Source organism: Callithrix jacchus, chromosome 10, assembly GCF_049354715.1.
Source record: "Callithrix jacchus isolate 240 chromosome 10, calJac240_pri, whole genome shotgun sequence".
Lineage (NCBI taxonomy): Eukaryota > Metazoa > Chordata > Mammalia > Primates > Cebidae > Callithrix > Callithrix jacchus.
Genome location: NC_133511.1, coordinates 2978216 through 2994536, shown reverse-complemented (window position 1 = coordinate 2994536; position 16321 = coordinate 2978216). Strand labels below are relative to the sequence as shown.

Below are 16321 nucleotides of genomic sequence, written 5' to 3'. Positions count from 1 at the left end.
AAAATTTACTACTCTCTGCTGCTGCTTCCCACAGTGTTCATAAATATGCTGAGGCCGTTATTTTGCCAGATGGGTTTGAGACTCTGCTGAAACAAGAGATGCTCTCATTTACATTTCCCTCAAATTCTACCACAAACCACACTTGCCAGGGAAAAGAAAAAGTCGCCATGTAAGCATGTTTACCTTCAAGTGACAAGGAAGTGGAAACCTATCCATAAGTGATGACTCACCATCGCAGGCCTATAAAAGTGAAGGTACTCATCTGTGGGAAGACTACAGCCGCCAGGCATCCCCGCTCAAGATGCATCCAGGAGTCCTGGCTGCCTTCCTCTTCCTGAGCTGGACTCACTGTCGGGCCCTGCCCCTTCCAAACGGTGAGGATGAAGATGATTTGTCTGAGGAAGACCTCCAGTTTGCAGAGGTAGAGTATCTTGCCAACCCAGATGATGCAGTTGGTCCAGCTCAGGTATTTCCGTCTCTTTTAAACGCAGTTCGTCTTGGTCTCTTTTCTAGCGCTACCTGAAACTATACTACCATCCTACAAATCTAGCAGGAATCCTGAAGAAGAATTCAGCAAGCTCCATGACTGACAGGCTCCGAGAAATGCAGTCTTTTTTTGGCTTGGAGGTGACTGGCAAACTTGACGATAACACCTTGGATATCATGAAGAAACCAAGATGCGGGGTTCCTGATGTGGGTGAATACAACGTTTTCCCTCGAACTCTCAAATGGTCCAAAACGAACTTAACCTACAGGTAAACCACAGCCCATGTTTCCTTCATATTTGTTAGCCTGTCCTCGTGGTACTGAATGTCGGTATGAGGTAGGTCTTACTGTTTGATTGGCAGTTAAGTTCCAGAACAGCTTTCACATGGTTACCAGGAATGCCTCACAACATCTATCACTGTTACATCAACCCAGCATGATTTCTTAGTGGATATCTCAAAGCATTTCTTTTAGAAATGAAATCAAAGAGAAATAAAAGTAGATTCAGGAAGCTTTGCAAATGCAGGACATTAGGTGTACTTATGACAATGGTGATAAAGATGAAGAGTGACACTCTTCATAGGAACTTTACAGAGCTATTCCATTTATTTGGGCTGCATCAATGTAATCCAAACTGTTAGCATGTATAATAAGTTACATTAAACGTCGGAATATTTCAAATTTAAGATGCGACCTGGTCAGGTATTTGGAGATACTAAAATGTCTGACTGAATTTTTGGCCTTTTATTCTTGCATGCCATCATAATTAATACCTTATTTCAAACAATGAACCTCTAGTAGAAATTTCAAAGAAATCACTGGATTTTGAATTGAAAGGCAATATGCCTAGAAAATGTATTCTAAACTAGCTCTCGCTTTCCAAAAAGTTAATTGAAACGTTCTCTGTTAAATAGAATTGTGAATTATACCCCCGACATGACTCACTCCGAAGTTGAAAAGGCCTTCAGAAAAGCCTTCAAAGTGTGGTCCGACGTAACTCCTCTGAATTTTACCCGCCTTCACGATGGCACTGCTGACATCATGATCTCCTTTGGAATTAAGGGTAACGGTGCACACTTGCTTGTAAAACTGTTTTATGTTCTAATTCTCCGCTGGTTCCATTTAAAAGTTCTTTCTTTCAGTCGTTCATTACTTTTGAAAGCATTCAGCATGAATTTACCGAATATCCCGGATGTGATAAGACTCCTAACTCTTGCTTTTGTGTCTAGAGCATGGTGACTTCTACCCATTTGATGGGCCCTCTGGCCTGCTGGCTCACGCTTTTCCTCCTGGGCCAAATTATGGAGGAGATGCTCATTTTGATGATGATGAAACATGGACAAGTAGTTCCAAAGGTAATATTCTTATAAATATAAAATTTATGTGTTATTAGATTAGACAGTAAACACACTGGCATGAAGGCATATAAAAGTTAAATATATTTGGTATTTGGCTATATTTTCTAAAAAAAAAAAAAGTTAATCTCAGACATATGAGTGTCTCTACAAGTGACATTACTACAAATTGATATTCCATATTGAAAAATGAATAAAATCGGCCAGGCGCAGTGGCTCAAGCCTGTAATCCCAGCACTTTGGGAGGCCGAGGCGGGTGGATCACGAGGTCAAGAGATCGAGACCATCCTGGTCAACATGGTGAAACCCCGTCTCTACTAGAAATGGAAAAAATTAGCTGGGCACGGTGGCGCGTGCCTGTAATCCCAGCTACTCAGGAGGCTGAGGCAGGAGAATTGCCTGAACCCGGGAGGCGGAGGTTGCGGTGAGCCGAGATCGCGCCATTGCACTCCAGCCTGGGTAACAAGATCGAAAAGTCTGTCTCAAATAAAAAAATAAAAAATAAAATAAAAATAAAAAATGAACAAAATCTGCATATTCTTACACTGTGGCTTAAGAGATACTAATTAACTTTGAAGTAGTACCAAAATGTTTGTGTTGGTCAGCCAGCATAGGATCACCGCAGATCACCTTTTGGCATGTTGAAGAAGTACAGTTTATTATAAATTATTAAAACTACCAGGGCTGGATCTATGGTCATACATGAATTAGATGTGAAATGAAAGTTTTTTCCTTGGTAGAAATAGGTTCAATCGAATTTCTGTTTCCCATTATACGAGTTGCTTGAATCAGTCTTGTCTATGTGTTATAAACGCCATTCTTAAAAATCTAGACAGTCTTCCTCCAAACAGCATGAAACAGACGAGATGATGGTTGTAGCTACATACAAGAGCAAAATGAAACTGAATGTTGAATGAAATCAGTTAATAGTTGAATCTTCAAGTCTCAGAATAATTGGGAATGTTAATTGAGGAAGAAAAGCCATAGATTGTTCTAACTAGGACTTAATTATGACAAATAGAGGTTGTCTTTTAGACAGTTTATTTTTATTATTGATTTAAATAAAAAAGACTATTTTTCCAAAAAATAAAATGGGGCTTATGTGGTCAGTGTCTCAACTCTAATACCTCCAATTTGTCTATGGAGGGAAAAGTGAAAATGTATATATTTATGTTCTGAGTATTTCACAGATGAGAATGGTTTGAGGAGGAAGGAATAATACCCAGCATTGTTGACACAGGATCACAGTAAGCCTCAAATTTATATTTCTCTATCAATTCTGGGTTTGAAATATTTAATTGAAGTGAATGAAAACATCCTCAACAAATCTGGATTCGTTTTTCAGCTGAAGGCTAAGAGTGGTATCCGTTACTAGTCATTCCCATGAAGTATTACTTAGCACTCAGATTATGAGACCTCAGATTGCTCTCAGGGTCTGCAACATTTGCCAAGTTGATTCATTTTCTTCACGCACAGGCTATTGTTGCAAAAGGGTATTTAAGGTCAAATGGAATCCACTGGCTGTAGCTTTCAGGTGATCTGAGCAAAAGTAACAACAATCCTATTGCCTTACGTATCTTATTTTTCTTTTAGCTTTTTTTTACTCTCTTTTTTTCCAGTTTGAAATACCTGTATTAGGAGGCTCAGAATTGGCAGACAGAATGATTAGAGGAAACAATGTCAATACAGTGACACAGTGGCCTTCTAGAGCAGAGGAAAGATGGCTAATCATGTCTAGTGTTTCTGTTTCTCCAAACCCCAGAGTCTAGAGACATTCTGGAAAGAATCATTTGGTTGCAATTTGCTCCCAAGTGTATACACAGAGAACCTATTTAGTGCATTCTCCATCCTTGGTACCATCCCTTTGGATGCTGCCTCCTGATCGGAGGATGTTTGGGCAGCACTCTAGCTAGGTACCACCCTGTGTGATTCCCCCACTCCTGGTTTAAGGGAATCTCTGTCCAATTCCCTCACCTGACCTAAAAATACTACGAACAAGTCAGGAATTCTAATATCTTCACAGTAAATCCTTATTAATTACTAATTATACGAGAGCAATCTGTTGACATTCTAACTGTGTAGACAGCTATAATAAAAAAAGAACACTACGTTATTTATAAGGACTAAATCAATACTTCACATCTTCTTTCAAGCAACTGAATATTGATTTTAAAAACTAAGAGAATGAAGAAAGAGAAAAGAAAGAGTATATAGCCAAGAAAGAAACATACCAAATAAATAAAATGATATTCCTTTCATTACCTAGTCACTGGAATTCCTCATTTTCTCACTGTTAATTTGTTTTCTTACAGGCTACAACTTGTTTCTTGTTGCTGCCCATGAGTTAGGCCACTCTTTAGGTCTTGACCACTCCAAGGATCCCGGGGCACTCATGTTTCCCATCTACACCTACACCGGCAAAAGCCACTTTATGCTTCCTGATGACGACGTACAAGGGATACAGTTTCTCTACGGTAACTCAGTTATAGAAACCGAATATGATCAGTTATAAAACAGAATAAGTGCATGCATCTATTTTCTAAACTGCAGTCAGGCTGCAAAATGATGTTTTGGTACAGCAAAGTGCATATATGGCAAAGATTTCATAATACTATAATACTGTATTTTTACTGTACCTTTCTTATGTTGAGATATGTTTAGATACACTTGATACTAACCATTGTGTAAAGTATGTATGTACAGTATTCAGTAAAGTAACATGCTGAACTGGTTTGTAGCATAGGAGCAACAGGCTGTACCATATAGCTTATATGCACAGTAGCCTATGTGTCTAGGTTTGTGTAAGTTCACGCTACGATGTTCACCCAATGACAAAATCGCCCAACAACACATTTTTTAGAATGTAGCCCTGTCATTAAGCGACACATGACTCCACTAACTGAAATTACCACTGTCAGTGCTGCTTTCTTGATTTCGTTCTTAAAACCTAGGAAAACATACCCGTTTTTCTTTCCAAATCTAACTACCCACTCAAATAGAAAATATTTCATTCTCCAAACTCCTTGTATTTGTATTTGATACATTGCAATGTGCATTTGATACCCTCAAAACACCTCTGCAATAAGAAAGAGAAATGTTTTACTCCCCATTTAACCAATGAAGAATTAAGCCCTGTAGAGTTTAAGTGGCATACCTAGAGTAACACGGTTGGTGGTGAAAGTGAGATCCTAAGGTGTTTTAGAAATTCCAAGTATTCTTTCAGCCAGTCTAATTTGCCACAGTAAAAACCACTCAAGTGGCATGTGTTAGTTTTTTCTTTTGTTTTGTTTTGGTTTTTTGAGATGGAGTCTTTCCCTGTTACCAGGCTGGAGTGCAGTGACGCAATCTTGGCTCACTGCAACCTCTAACTCCCTGGTTCAAGTGATTCTCCTGCCTCAGCTTCCCGAGTAGCTGGGATTACAGGAATGATCCACCATGCCCAGCTAATTTTTGTATTTTTAGTAGAGACGGGGTTCACCATGTTGGCCAGGCTGGGCTTGAACTCCTGACCTCAGATGATCTGCTCGCCTCAGCCTCCCAAAGTGCTGGGAATACAGGCGTGAGCTACTGCGCCCGGCCAGCCTGTGGTAGCTTTTAATCAACATCTACAGTAAGCATTGTAAAAAAAAATTCTTCCTTTCAATCCCCCCAAATTTTCAATAATATTTACAAAATAATTAAACCTCAAACCCAAACATTTATTTACAGATGACCTGTTATAAATAGAGTTAAAGCCACAGTGCGCAGTCATTAGTGTAAACACTTGTAGAGCACATAGTTCAGAAAACTTGCTGATGCCACTCAACCCATCCTTTTTCCCTCTAGATTTGAAGCTATCACAGTAGCTAGCGGAGGCATGGGCATGAACTTGAGGATGGCAAAGGGAATTTGCAAATTTATTTTGCAATTATTATTTCTGCACCGTTGTGACTCAGGAGCTGATGAAAGAACTAATATAAACTAGACAGAAAAAAAAATAGTGTAGGATTATTATTGTGTACCGCACCCCCATCCCGTCTGCACTCATGGGAGCTGGTTGGAAAGTTACCAACACGTGGCAAGTCACGTAAGTGCTGAAAACCTGGCTTGTCACTGGGATACAGCTGCACAGCGGGGAACTGGTGAAGCAACGTCAGCTGATGTTGACAGCTGGTAAAATAGTCAAGAGGAGGAGGTGAGATGAGGGCCTTCACAGAGAAAATACAAGCGGGATGTAATTTTCAAGAGCAGTCTGTCAACAGATCGTGCAAGGTGTAGGAAGTTTTTTCAAAGTCCTGCTTTTTTCCCTCATTTTTATCATCACCCTCAAGAAACCTAAGTCTATAGTTCTAAAGAATCTCGAGAAGTCGTGAAGGATGGAAGCGGGGGAAGGAAGGCCTAAGATTACTCAGTATTTGCCCCATAATGTAGGAGCCCCAGGACCTACTGCCCTTCCTGGAGGGAACCCTCTCCCACTGTCCGTCAGCAGATCAGCCTGTTGTGCTGTGACCCAGGTCAACATTAATGTCACGCTCATAACTTCTCTTTTGCCTTTCGCAACTGCAGGTCCAGGAGATGAAGACCCCAACCCTAAACATCCCAAAACACCAGACAAATGTGATCCCTCCTTATCCCTTGATGCCATTACCAGTCTCCGAGGAGAAACAATGGTCTTTAAAGACAGGTATTCTTGAGATTCTTTCAGAAAGTCTGTATGCAACAAACATCTGTGAATCTGCTTCTGCACAGGGCCAAAACATCCTGCCAGACTTCCAAAGGCAAAGTTAACAGTAAAAATGGGCAGTTTATTTACATGTTTCAGATGTAGGTGGTTGACGGATTAATGTTTTACTTTTCTTTTTTCTTTTTTTGAGACGGAGTTTCGCTCTTGTTACCCAGGCTGGAGTGCAATGGCGCGATCTCGGCTCACTGCAACCTCCGCCTCCTGGGTTCAGGCAATTCTCCTGCCTCAGCCTCCTGAGTAGCTGGGATTACAGGCACGCGCCACCATGCCCAGCTAATTTTTTGTATTTTTAGCAGAGACAGGGTTTCACCATGTTGACCAGGATGGTCTCGATCTCTTGACCTAGTGATCCACCCGCCTCGGCCTCCCAAAGTGCTGGGATTACAGGCATGAGCCACCGCGCCCGGCGCTGTTTTACTTTTCAATGTATAACTTTGACATTGTGCAGCTTCTAATAAATATAACCAAGTCAATCTAGAAATCCAATTTCTTAAGAACAGACAAGCATTGAAAGTAATTGCTGTATTAATAAATGGTTATTCATTATGTCCATGCGGATTCATTTTGGTATGGAAAGACTCTGATTCTGGAAACATACGCTGGAATTTGAGGGACGGAATTGAATGAACCTAGAAATGCAACATAAATGTTTAATTTCTGCATTGTTCTAGTATGCTTATTTGTGTATTCATTTATTCATTGATCCCTCATCTGTGATCCAATAGCATTTTTACCCACTCTGTTATAATTCTAATTACAGTGTACTTGTGGGGTGGGGGGTGGTTCTCATGTGTCAGTTTTCCCAGGCCAGGAGACCATGGAAGACATAGCTCATGTCACTCATCTCTTCTTTCGGGAGCCCAACACAATGCCTGGCACATTTGCTTGCCTCTGGCAAGGTATCCGAAATTGAGCAAGACAGGGACTCAACCCACAAAGAACTTAGAGCCCTCACAAAGGCTCTGTGAGATTTCAGACTTGGATACCTTGTGCTAGTTAGGATAGTACCACCTGTCACTGGCACTTAAAGGGAAATGGAATTATTTTCTCTTCACAGGTGGGAGGGGTTGGTTGTCACTAACTTATCTGTGTTGATGCAGAGAGAGGTGGCTAGCAGGATAGAAATACTGCACTTTAAAAATGTGACGGAAAACTCCATTTTTGCTTTCGCGTTAGATTCTTCTGGCGCCTGCATCCTCAGCAGGTTGATGCGGAGCTGTTTTTAACGAAATCGTTTTGGCCAGAACTCCCCAATCGTGTCGATGCTGCGTATGAGCACCCTTCTCATGACCTCATCTTCATCTTCAGAGGTAAGGCTTCCAAGGAGGAGGCCTCACATGACCAGGGGAGGCAGTGCTGACCTTGATGCCACTACACATCCAGTAAAATGATCACTATTGAAAATACCCTAAATTAAAGACCAAGTTAAAAAAAAAAAGGAAGCCAGAAAGCACCTGAAACCATCTCCCGTGTGTCTCCAAATCTAACATATGAAGGGTCTACATTATTATACTTATATCCACTCTTTCATATCAATCATATCAGTTTCTTCTCTTAGTTCCTCTTAAAAACTGCTTATTGAGGCCGGGCGCGGTGGCTCAAGCCTGTAATCCCAGCACTTTGGGAGGCCGAGGCGGGTGGATCATGAGGTCAAGAGATCGAGACCATCCCGGTCAACATGGTGAAACCCCGTCTCTAATAAAAATTACAAAAAATTAGCTGGGCATGGTGGCGTGTGCCTGTAATCCCAGCTACTCAGGAGGCTGAGGCAGGAGAATTGCCTGAACCCAGGAGGCGGAGGTTGCGGTGAGCCGAGATCGCACCATTGCACTCCAGCCCGGGTAACAAGAGCAAAACTCCGTCTCAAAAAAAAAAAAAAAAAACTGCTTATTGAGAAAATGTTATAACAGTAGGGATTCTGAAAAAGAGGAAAAAATATTATCCATAATTCTTCCTTCTGAAAAGTCAGTTTATTTCATTTGCTCATTTTCATTATGTAATACATATTTTTACATATTTATTTTCATGGTACAGATATATTTTTATATTCTATGGCTTTTCGTGACACAAGATTATGACCAATTTCCAAACTGCTCCTTCAGCTGTCCAGTCACAATTTAAAATGACTACATAACATTCTGCTGACATTGTTTCTCTTGTTCAACTATTTATGTTATTAATAATAAAGCTACTTTTTAGAGAAGAAAATAACTCTGAAACTGGTATAAAATTTGAGTTTTCAATCTAATTTACCTTTCTTACTCTGTTGTTTATGCATGTAGAAACTTTAATGTATTTTTTCACCTAGCTTTCAATTTAATTCAGAGATAATAAATTCAGAGCTAACGAATTCCCAAGTTAATTGTGATATTTGGTTAGCTAGACTCATAATTAGGAAATTAAGATCCTAAACTTTATATTTTATTTGAGGAATGCTTATACTTTTATGCTTCATAAACAGGATGACTGCAAAGATGAAATATTTTATTAATATTTCTAAATATATAAGAGGGCCTGTCTTTAAGTACATGTCTACATATAAAAATCCTAATAGATTCCCTTGGATAATAAACTGTTATTTTACTTATCCTAGGTAGAAAATTTTGGGCTCTTAATGGTTATGACATTCTGGAAGGTTATCCCAAAAAGATATCTGAACTGGGTTTTCCAAAAGAAGTGAAGAAGATAAGTGCAGCTGTTCACTTTGAGGATACAGGCAAGACCCTCCTCTTCTCAGGAAACCAGGTCTGGAGGTATGGCGGCAATACGTACTGACCCATCTGCGTCATAGCTACAGAGTGTCCCGAACCTCTGTCACTACCGTAAATTATTCCCACACACTACTGTAGATGTCCTACTGGTCATTCATTTTTATTCTATGTCAGCTCTTCCAGGCAGCTCCTCAGATGTATATGTAAAAGCCTCAAGCTCTCTTGAAAACACATACACACGCGCACACACACATACACACGCATGCACACACACACACGCGCGCGCGTACACACATATACACGCGCGCACACACACATACACACGCATGCACACACACACACGCGCGCGTACACACATATACACACACGCACACACACATACACACGTGCGCACACATGTATACACACATACACACACGCACACACACACACACGCACACACATACACACACACACGTAATACCTCTTCTCATTCTGACCATTGTTGTGCCTCAACCATCTTTGGCACCTCTCTCTTTTCTTTTTTGAGACGGTCTTGCCCTGTTACCAAGGCTGGAGTGTAGTGGTGTGATCTTGGCTCACTGCAACCTCTGCCTCCCGTATTCAAGCATTTCTCATGTTTCAGCCTCCCAAGAAGCTAGGATTACAGGCACATGTCACTATGCCCAGCTAATTTTTGTATTTTTAATAGAGACAGGGTTTTGCCATGTTGGTCAGGCTCCTGACCTCCAGCAGTTCACCTGCCTTGTTTCCCAAAGTGCGGGGATGAAAGGCGTGAGCCACCACACCCAGCTGGCACTTCCTCTTTCTAATCTTTCTCCTGGATCCTCTTTCTTGTCACTTTCTCCTAATTTACATGTAGCTCCATCTTCTGTGGCCAATGAGGATACCAGTATTAGTACAGGAAAAGATTGGTTCAGAGAAGGCCATTCTGTCTGCAGAGTTAGTTACCTGATCCACTGAAGAGGTTGACCAGGAAGCTGACAGGCTGATAATTTATAAAGTTAAACTTTCTGAAGGGCAAGTGAAGCTGGAATATTGAAAACATATTTAAAGATTTAGGTGGCAATGACATCAACAACATTTAGGAGTCCAGATTCAAGCCTATATTTGGGAATGAGAATATCTCATCAGTACCCTACATTTGAAATGTTTAAAATGGAAACTTTCCTCCATCTCTGCATACACCCCGTCACACACACTCATGCACACCTGCACACACACACACACACACACACACCGGTATAGCTCATCTTTGCCTTTTGACTTATTTCTGACAATGACATTTATAACATTCTAGAAATCACTGCATTGCATTAGGGAATGAAACGCACTAGTACTGCATTTCATTTCCTACCCTCCATAAGAAGTATAAGGTTTAGCTGGAATGAATTGCCTACTGCATCTCAAATATGCTGTTTTTTAAATACCCTCTTAAGCTTTTCTTATACAATTTTCTTTGCCAGAGATCCTTTCCTCCATCTCTAACTCTTGAAATTCTACCCACTGTCTAAAGTTCATTTGAAATATCATTTCATCTACAATGTCTTTTTTTTTTTTTTTTTTTGAGACAGAGTCTTGCTTTGACGCCCAGGCTGGAGAGCAGTAGCATGATCTCAGCTCATTGCAACCTCCACCTCCCAGGTTCAAGGGATTCTCCTGCCTCAGCCTCCTGGGTAGCTGGGATTACAAGCACCCACCACCACACCTGGCTAATTTTTGTATTTTTAGTAGAGATGGGCCATCTACCAGTGATTTCTAGAATGTTATAAATGTCATTGTCAGAAATAAGTCAAAAGGCAAAGATGAGATATACCAGTATGTGTGTGTGTGTGTGTGTGTGTGTGTGTGCAGGTGTGCATGTGTGTGTGTGACGGGGTGTATGCAGAGATGGAGGAAAGTTTCCATTTTAAACATTTCAAATGTAGGGTACTGATGAGATATTCTCATTCCCAAATATAGGCTTGAATCTGGACTCCTAAATGTTGTTGATGTCATTGCCACCTAAATCTTTAAATATGTTTTCAATATTCCAGCTTCACTTGCCCTTCAGAAAGTTTAACTTTATAAATTATCAGCCTGTCTGCTTCCTGGTCAACCTCTTCAGTGGATCAGGTAACTCTGCAGACAGTACGGCCTTCTACTAAAGCAATTTCCCCATGTTGGTCAGGCTGGTCTCAAACTCCCGACTTCATGATCCGCCCACCTTGGCCTCCCAAAGTGCTGGGATTACAGGTGTGAGCCATCACATCCGGCTACAAAGTCTTTTTTGATTTCCTCGTTCAGAAGTGATTGCCTGGTTTCCTGTACTATCACGACGTGAACTTCCATGACGTTTCATGATTACTCGCTCGGGCTTACCTTGTATACAGAAAGCTCTCATCAGTAACAGTAGTGGCACTTTATGGGAGCCTGTTTTCCTAAGTTAATTTTAGGATATGTTTGCTTGGTTAGGGTGTGGGTGTGGGCAGGGGAGAAGGAGCTTGAAATATGCTGTTATGGAAGGGAAAAGCTATGCTTCTTTCCCTGTGTTTAGTGTTACCGTAAGCCTCTACAACTTTTTAGTACAGAAATTAAACCTTAAATATTCTTGCGGCCATTACTGTACTTAGCAAGTTGTCTTACACATAGTGGGAGATCAATAGATCATTGTTAGATGCACGAACAGGCATTTATCTCATGCTTAAGAACACTTTCCTTACGATATGCTTTTATAACAGATACATCATTTGTGAAATGGAAACGAGCTTGTAACGCTCTTTAAAAAGATGGCCTTCAGGCAATTCAACGAATACTCATCAAGCACCCACTGTATATTCAGTATGCTCATTCCTAATTTTAAAAAGCTACCAGATGTTTTAAATGGAATTAAACTTTTAAAATTCTTGTCAATTTTGAAAGATGCCATTGCATCCATAGTATTATTTCTAAGGTACTTTCTAAGAAGTGTAACTGACTTACAAGTTTCTTTTCCTATTAAATAGATATGATGATACTAACCAGATTATGGATAAAGACTATCCGAGACTAATAGAAGAAGACTTCCCAGGAATTGGTGATAAAGTAGATGCTGTCTACGAGAAAAATGGCAAGTAGTTACATTGTGTTGACTTTAAAGAGGAGCTTCTGTAGCCGCTCAAAACTCTTCTCTGTACAAAGGATTTTTATCTAGGACCTAGATGTGCTCATAAATGCATGGCAGTTAAGGAATTAACCATTCCTGTGTGACTACCTACAAAGACAGCAAACAAAACAATAAGCTGCTTAGAATAAATAAGGATTTTACTTAATGATTGCTAATTCTATAAATAAGAGATGCCAAGCCTTCAACATTACTTTAACCTGTGCTTAAAGATGCCAAAATGCAAAGGATATTGCCAGAATTCAAACTGGGCGTAGAATGGAAAGTAATTTATATATGAAGATGCATAACTACCATAACTATATAGCGGTTTTTTACTTTAATTATGTTCTCAGTATTTTTTCTTTTTGTGAGACAGAGTCTCTCTGTCACCCAGGCTTGAGTTCAGTGGCAAAATCTTGGCTCACTACAATCTCTGCCTCCCGGGTTCAAGACATTCTCCTGCCTCAGCCTCCAGAGCAACTGGGATTACAGGTGCCTGCCACTATACCCAGCTGATTTTTGTATTTTTAGTAGTGATGGGGTTTTGCCATGTTGGCCAGGCTGGTCTCGAACTCCTGGCCTGAAGCAATCCACCTGCCTCGGCCTCCCAAAGTGCTCAGATTACAGGCCTGACCGCGCTGACCAACTTTAATTATGAAAACAGATATTACTGTAACTGATAACAAATACCGGGCCAGAGTGCAATGACTCATGCCTATAATCTGAGCACTGTGGGAAGCCAAGGCAGGCAGATCACTTGAGGTCAGGAGTTCAAGACCAGCCTGACCAACATGGCGAAACCCCGTCTCTACTAAAAATACAAAAAAAAAAAAAATTAGCTGGGCGTGGTGGCGCGTGCCTGTAATCCCAGCTACTCGGGAGCTGAGGCAGGAGAATTGCCTGAACCCAGGAGGCGGAGGTTGTGGTGAGCCGAGATGGCGCCATTGCACTCCAGCCTGGGTAACAAGAGCGAAACTCCGTCTCAAAAAAAAAAAAAAGAAAGAAAGAAAGAAAGAAAAAGAAAAAGGTTGAAATTCCTACAAATGGGATCTAAGGGATTGGATTCTTAATATTAACTGGATTTTGAAGCCTGATTATTTTCAAACTCCGAAACTGTCTTTATGCTTTTTCTTGTAGGTTATATCTATTTTTTCAACGGACCCTTACAGTTTGAATACAGCGTCTGGGGCAAGCGTATTGTTCGCGTCATGCCGGCCAACTCCATATTGTGGTGTTGAGTGTCTTTTTAAAAACGGTTATTTAAATCCTGAAGAGCATTTGGGTTAATACTTCCAGAAGCGCGGAGCGGGGGAAGGAGAGCTGTCGGGAGAAAGCTTGGTTCTGTGAACAAGCATCAGTAAGTTATCTTTGAATACGCAGTATCTGTACGATCACACGTGGCTGGAACCACGTGGAAGCATTACGGTAACGAAAGGGAGGGTCTCTAAGGAGGGCCTGATTCTTGTTGCTCAACAGAAGCAATGGTTGATGTTATTTCCCACACCACAGATGAGACACATAGTCTATCAACGAGAGCATAATTTTAAAATATGTTTATAAGGAAATTTTGCAAAGGCATAAAAGTACATCACATTCATATAAATAATAAATCGTCCTTACCAAAAAGTATAAAATGGCATGAAAATGGAATTCTGGGAGAGCCATAAATAAACTCAAGGAAAATGTCTGTAATAAATAGACTGTAACTTTCAAGTAAATAATTTTCATTTTGCACTGAGAATATTCAGATGTACTTGCCCTTCTTCACACAGACACTAAGAAAATACCAAAGTCACTTAAGACGGGAGACAAAAGCTGAGAGAAAAGTAGATGTGGCCTTTAGACTCTGTTCAATTTTCACTTTTGGCCATGACTCAAGGGCTGCTCTCATATCAGACAAATATTCCTTTGCTTATCATAGAGGATAAAGAAGAATGATATCTTTTTATTAAAATATTTCAGGTTTTCAGAAGTCACACATTACAAAGTTAAAATTGTCATCAAAATAATCTAAGGCCATGGTATCCCTTTTTCATAAATTATTTGATTATTTAAGACTGAAAGTTGCATTTAACCCTATTTTACTAGCTAATTATCTTAATTGTCCAGTTTGCTTTGGATGTGTAGTCTATTTTCTAAAGACGTGTGTAGCATGAAATAAAATATATCTTATCAATTGGAAGTATATATTAAAGGAGAGACATCCAAAATGTTTTTTCATAAATAGTCTACTAGATTGTGATCCCTTGAGATAGGAAATGACGCTTTTCTCTGCATTTAAAAAAATCCCCCAGCACTTCCCACAGTTCCTACCGATATTTGTGGAGGGTGCGTGGCACTTATTGAAGATATGATCAGCCGTCAAGGGAAGAACTATTGTGCTCAGAGAAACTGTTCATAAACTCAGGCAAAGAAAATGAAATGCATATTTGCAAAATGTGTTAGGAAGTGTTTATGTTGTTTATAATAAAAATATATTTTCAACAGATAATTGCTATATGGTTTATTTTGTCTTTAGGTATAATTTCAAGCTTTCCTCACCCAAAATGCCAATATTTTTATTTTTGAAGACAGTTTCGCTTAGTTGCCCAGGCTTGAATGTAGTGGTGCTATCCTATTTGGTTTTTTTTTGAGACAGCCTCTCTCGTTGCCCAGGCTGGAGTACAGTGGCGGGATCTCGGCTCACTGTAACCTCCACCTCCCTGGTTCAAGCGATTCTCCTGCCTCAGCCCACTGAGTAGCTGGGATTACAGGTGCCAGCCACTACAGCTGGCTAACTTTTGTACTTTTAGTAGAGACAGGGTTTTGCCATGTTGACCTGGGAGGTCTTAAACTCCTGACCTCAGGTATCAGCCCACCTTGGCCTCCCAAAGTGCTGGGATTACAGGTGTGAGACACTGAGCCAGTCCAATTTTTGTATTTTTAATAGAGACAGGGTTTCGCCATGTTGGCCAGCTGGTCTTGAATTGATGATCTCAGGTGATCCACCACCTTGGCCTCCTGAAATGCTGGGATTACAGGAGTGGGCTACCACACCAGACTCTTCTTTTTTTTTTTTTTTTTTTTTTTCTTTTTAAAAAAAGATACTTAGGCCAGGTGCAGTGGCTCATGCTTATACTTCCAGCACTGTTGGAGGCTCAGGCTGGAGGATTGTTTAAGCCCAGGATTTTGAGATCAGTCTGGGCAACATGGTGAAACCCAGTCTTTTAAAAAAAAATAAAAAGTTAGCTGGGGGTGGTGGTACATGCCTGTAGTCCCAGCTACTAGGGAGACCGAGGTGGGAGAACTGCTTGAGACAGAGAGAGGTCAAGGCTGCAGTGAAATGTGATCGTGCCCCTGCACTCCAGCTTGGGTGACAGAGCAAGACCCAGTCTCAAAATTAATAATAATAAGCCAGGTCCCAGCTACTCAGGAGGCTGAGGCAAGAGGATCACTTGTGCCCAGGAGGTTGAGGCTACAGTGAGCTACGCGTACTCCTCTGTACTCCAGCCTGGGTGATAGAGTGAGACCCTGTCTCAAAAAATAAACAATCGAAAATAAAGATGTTTAACTTGATTTTAGAACCACTTTCCCTATGTTTTACCATTTTCTTGTGTGATAGTTCTCTCTCCTAGATACACAGATAGGCAGGCAGATATACCATGAAGGGATATGGATAAATGTATAAGTCAAGATTGTTTCCTGACTTCCATCTTTACTTCAGTCTCAATTCAAAATTCCAAATCTAATTGGTGTTACCTTGATTGGTGTCCTTCCACGGTAACCAAAGCATCAACTTCAAATTATAGCAAATGTCTATTTGGAGTTTACCACTGGGGACGGGGTAATACTAACGAGAGCTAATTTTGAACTGAGCAGATGGTCCTAATAGAATCTTCTATGAAATAGGTTACAGGTAAAATACAGACAGCCGGTTTGTACA

The 16321-nt window shown here is 40.6% G+C and overlaps 1 protein-coding gene across 1 annotated transcript; it reads left to right on the top strand.

Moving 5' to 3' along the window:
- The first annotated feature begins 270 nt into the window (after positions 1-270).
- Positions 271-14887, top strand: MMP13 (matrix metallopeptidase 13). The gene is made up of 10 exons (XM_035263995.3): positions 271-421; positions 514-755; positions 1401-1549; positions 1716-1841; positions 4154-4315; positions 6387-6504; positions 7741-7874; positions 9158-9317; positions 12260-12363; positions 13537-14887. The coding sequence occupies exons 1-10, from the start codon at positions 302-304 to the stop codon at positions 13635-13637; spliced, it is 1416 nt and encodes a 471-aa protein (XP_035119886.3). The 5' UTR covers positions 271-301; the 3' UTR covers positions 13638-14887.
- Positions 14888-16321: the final 1434 nt, after the last annotated feature.

What these genes read in the sequence shown, in the direction of transcription:
- MMP13 (XM_035263995.3), top strand. Translation starts at nt 302, where the DNA reads ATGCATCCAGGAGTCCTGGCTGCCTTCCTCTTCCTGAGCTGGACTCAC. An exon ending in AAAACGAACTTAACCTACAG is followed by an intron (nt 756 to 1,400) that starts GTAAACCACAGC and finishes TCTGTTAAATAG; the next exon opens with AATTGTGAATTATACCCCCG. An exon ending in TGCTGTCTACGAGAAAAATG is followed by an intron (nt 12,364 to 13,536) that starts GCAAGTAGTTAC and finishes TTTTTCTTGTAG; the next exon opens with GTTATATCTATTTTTTCAAC.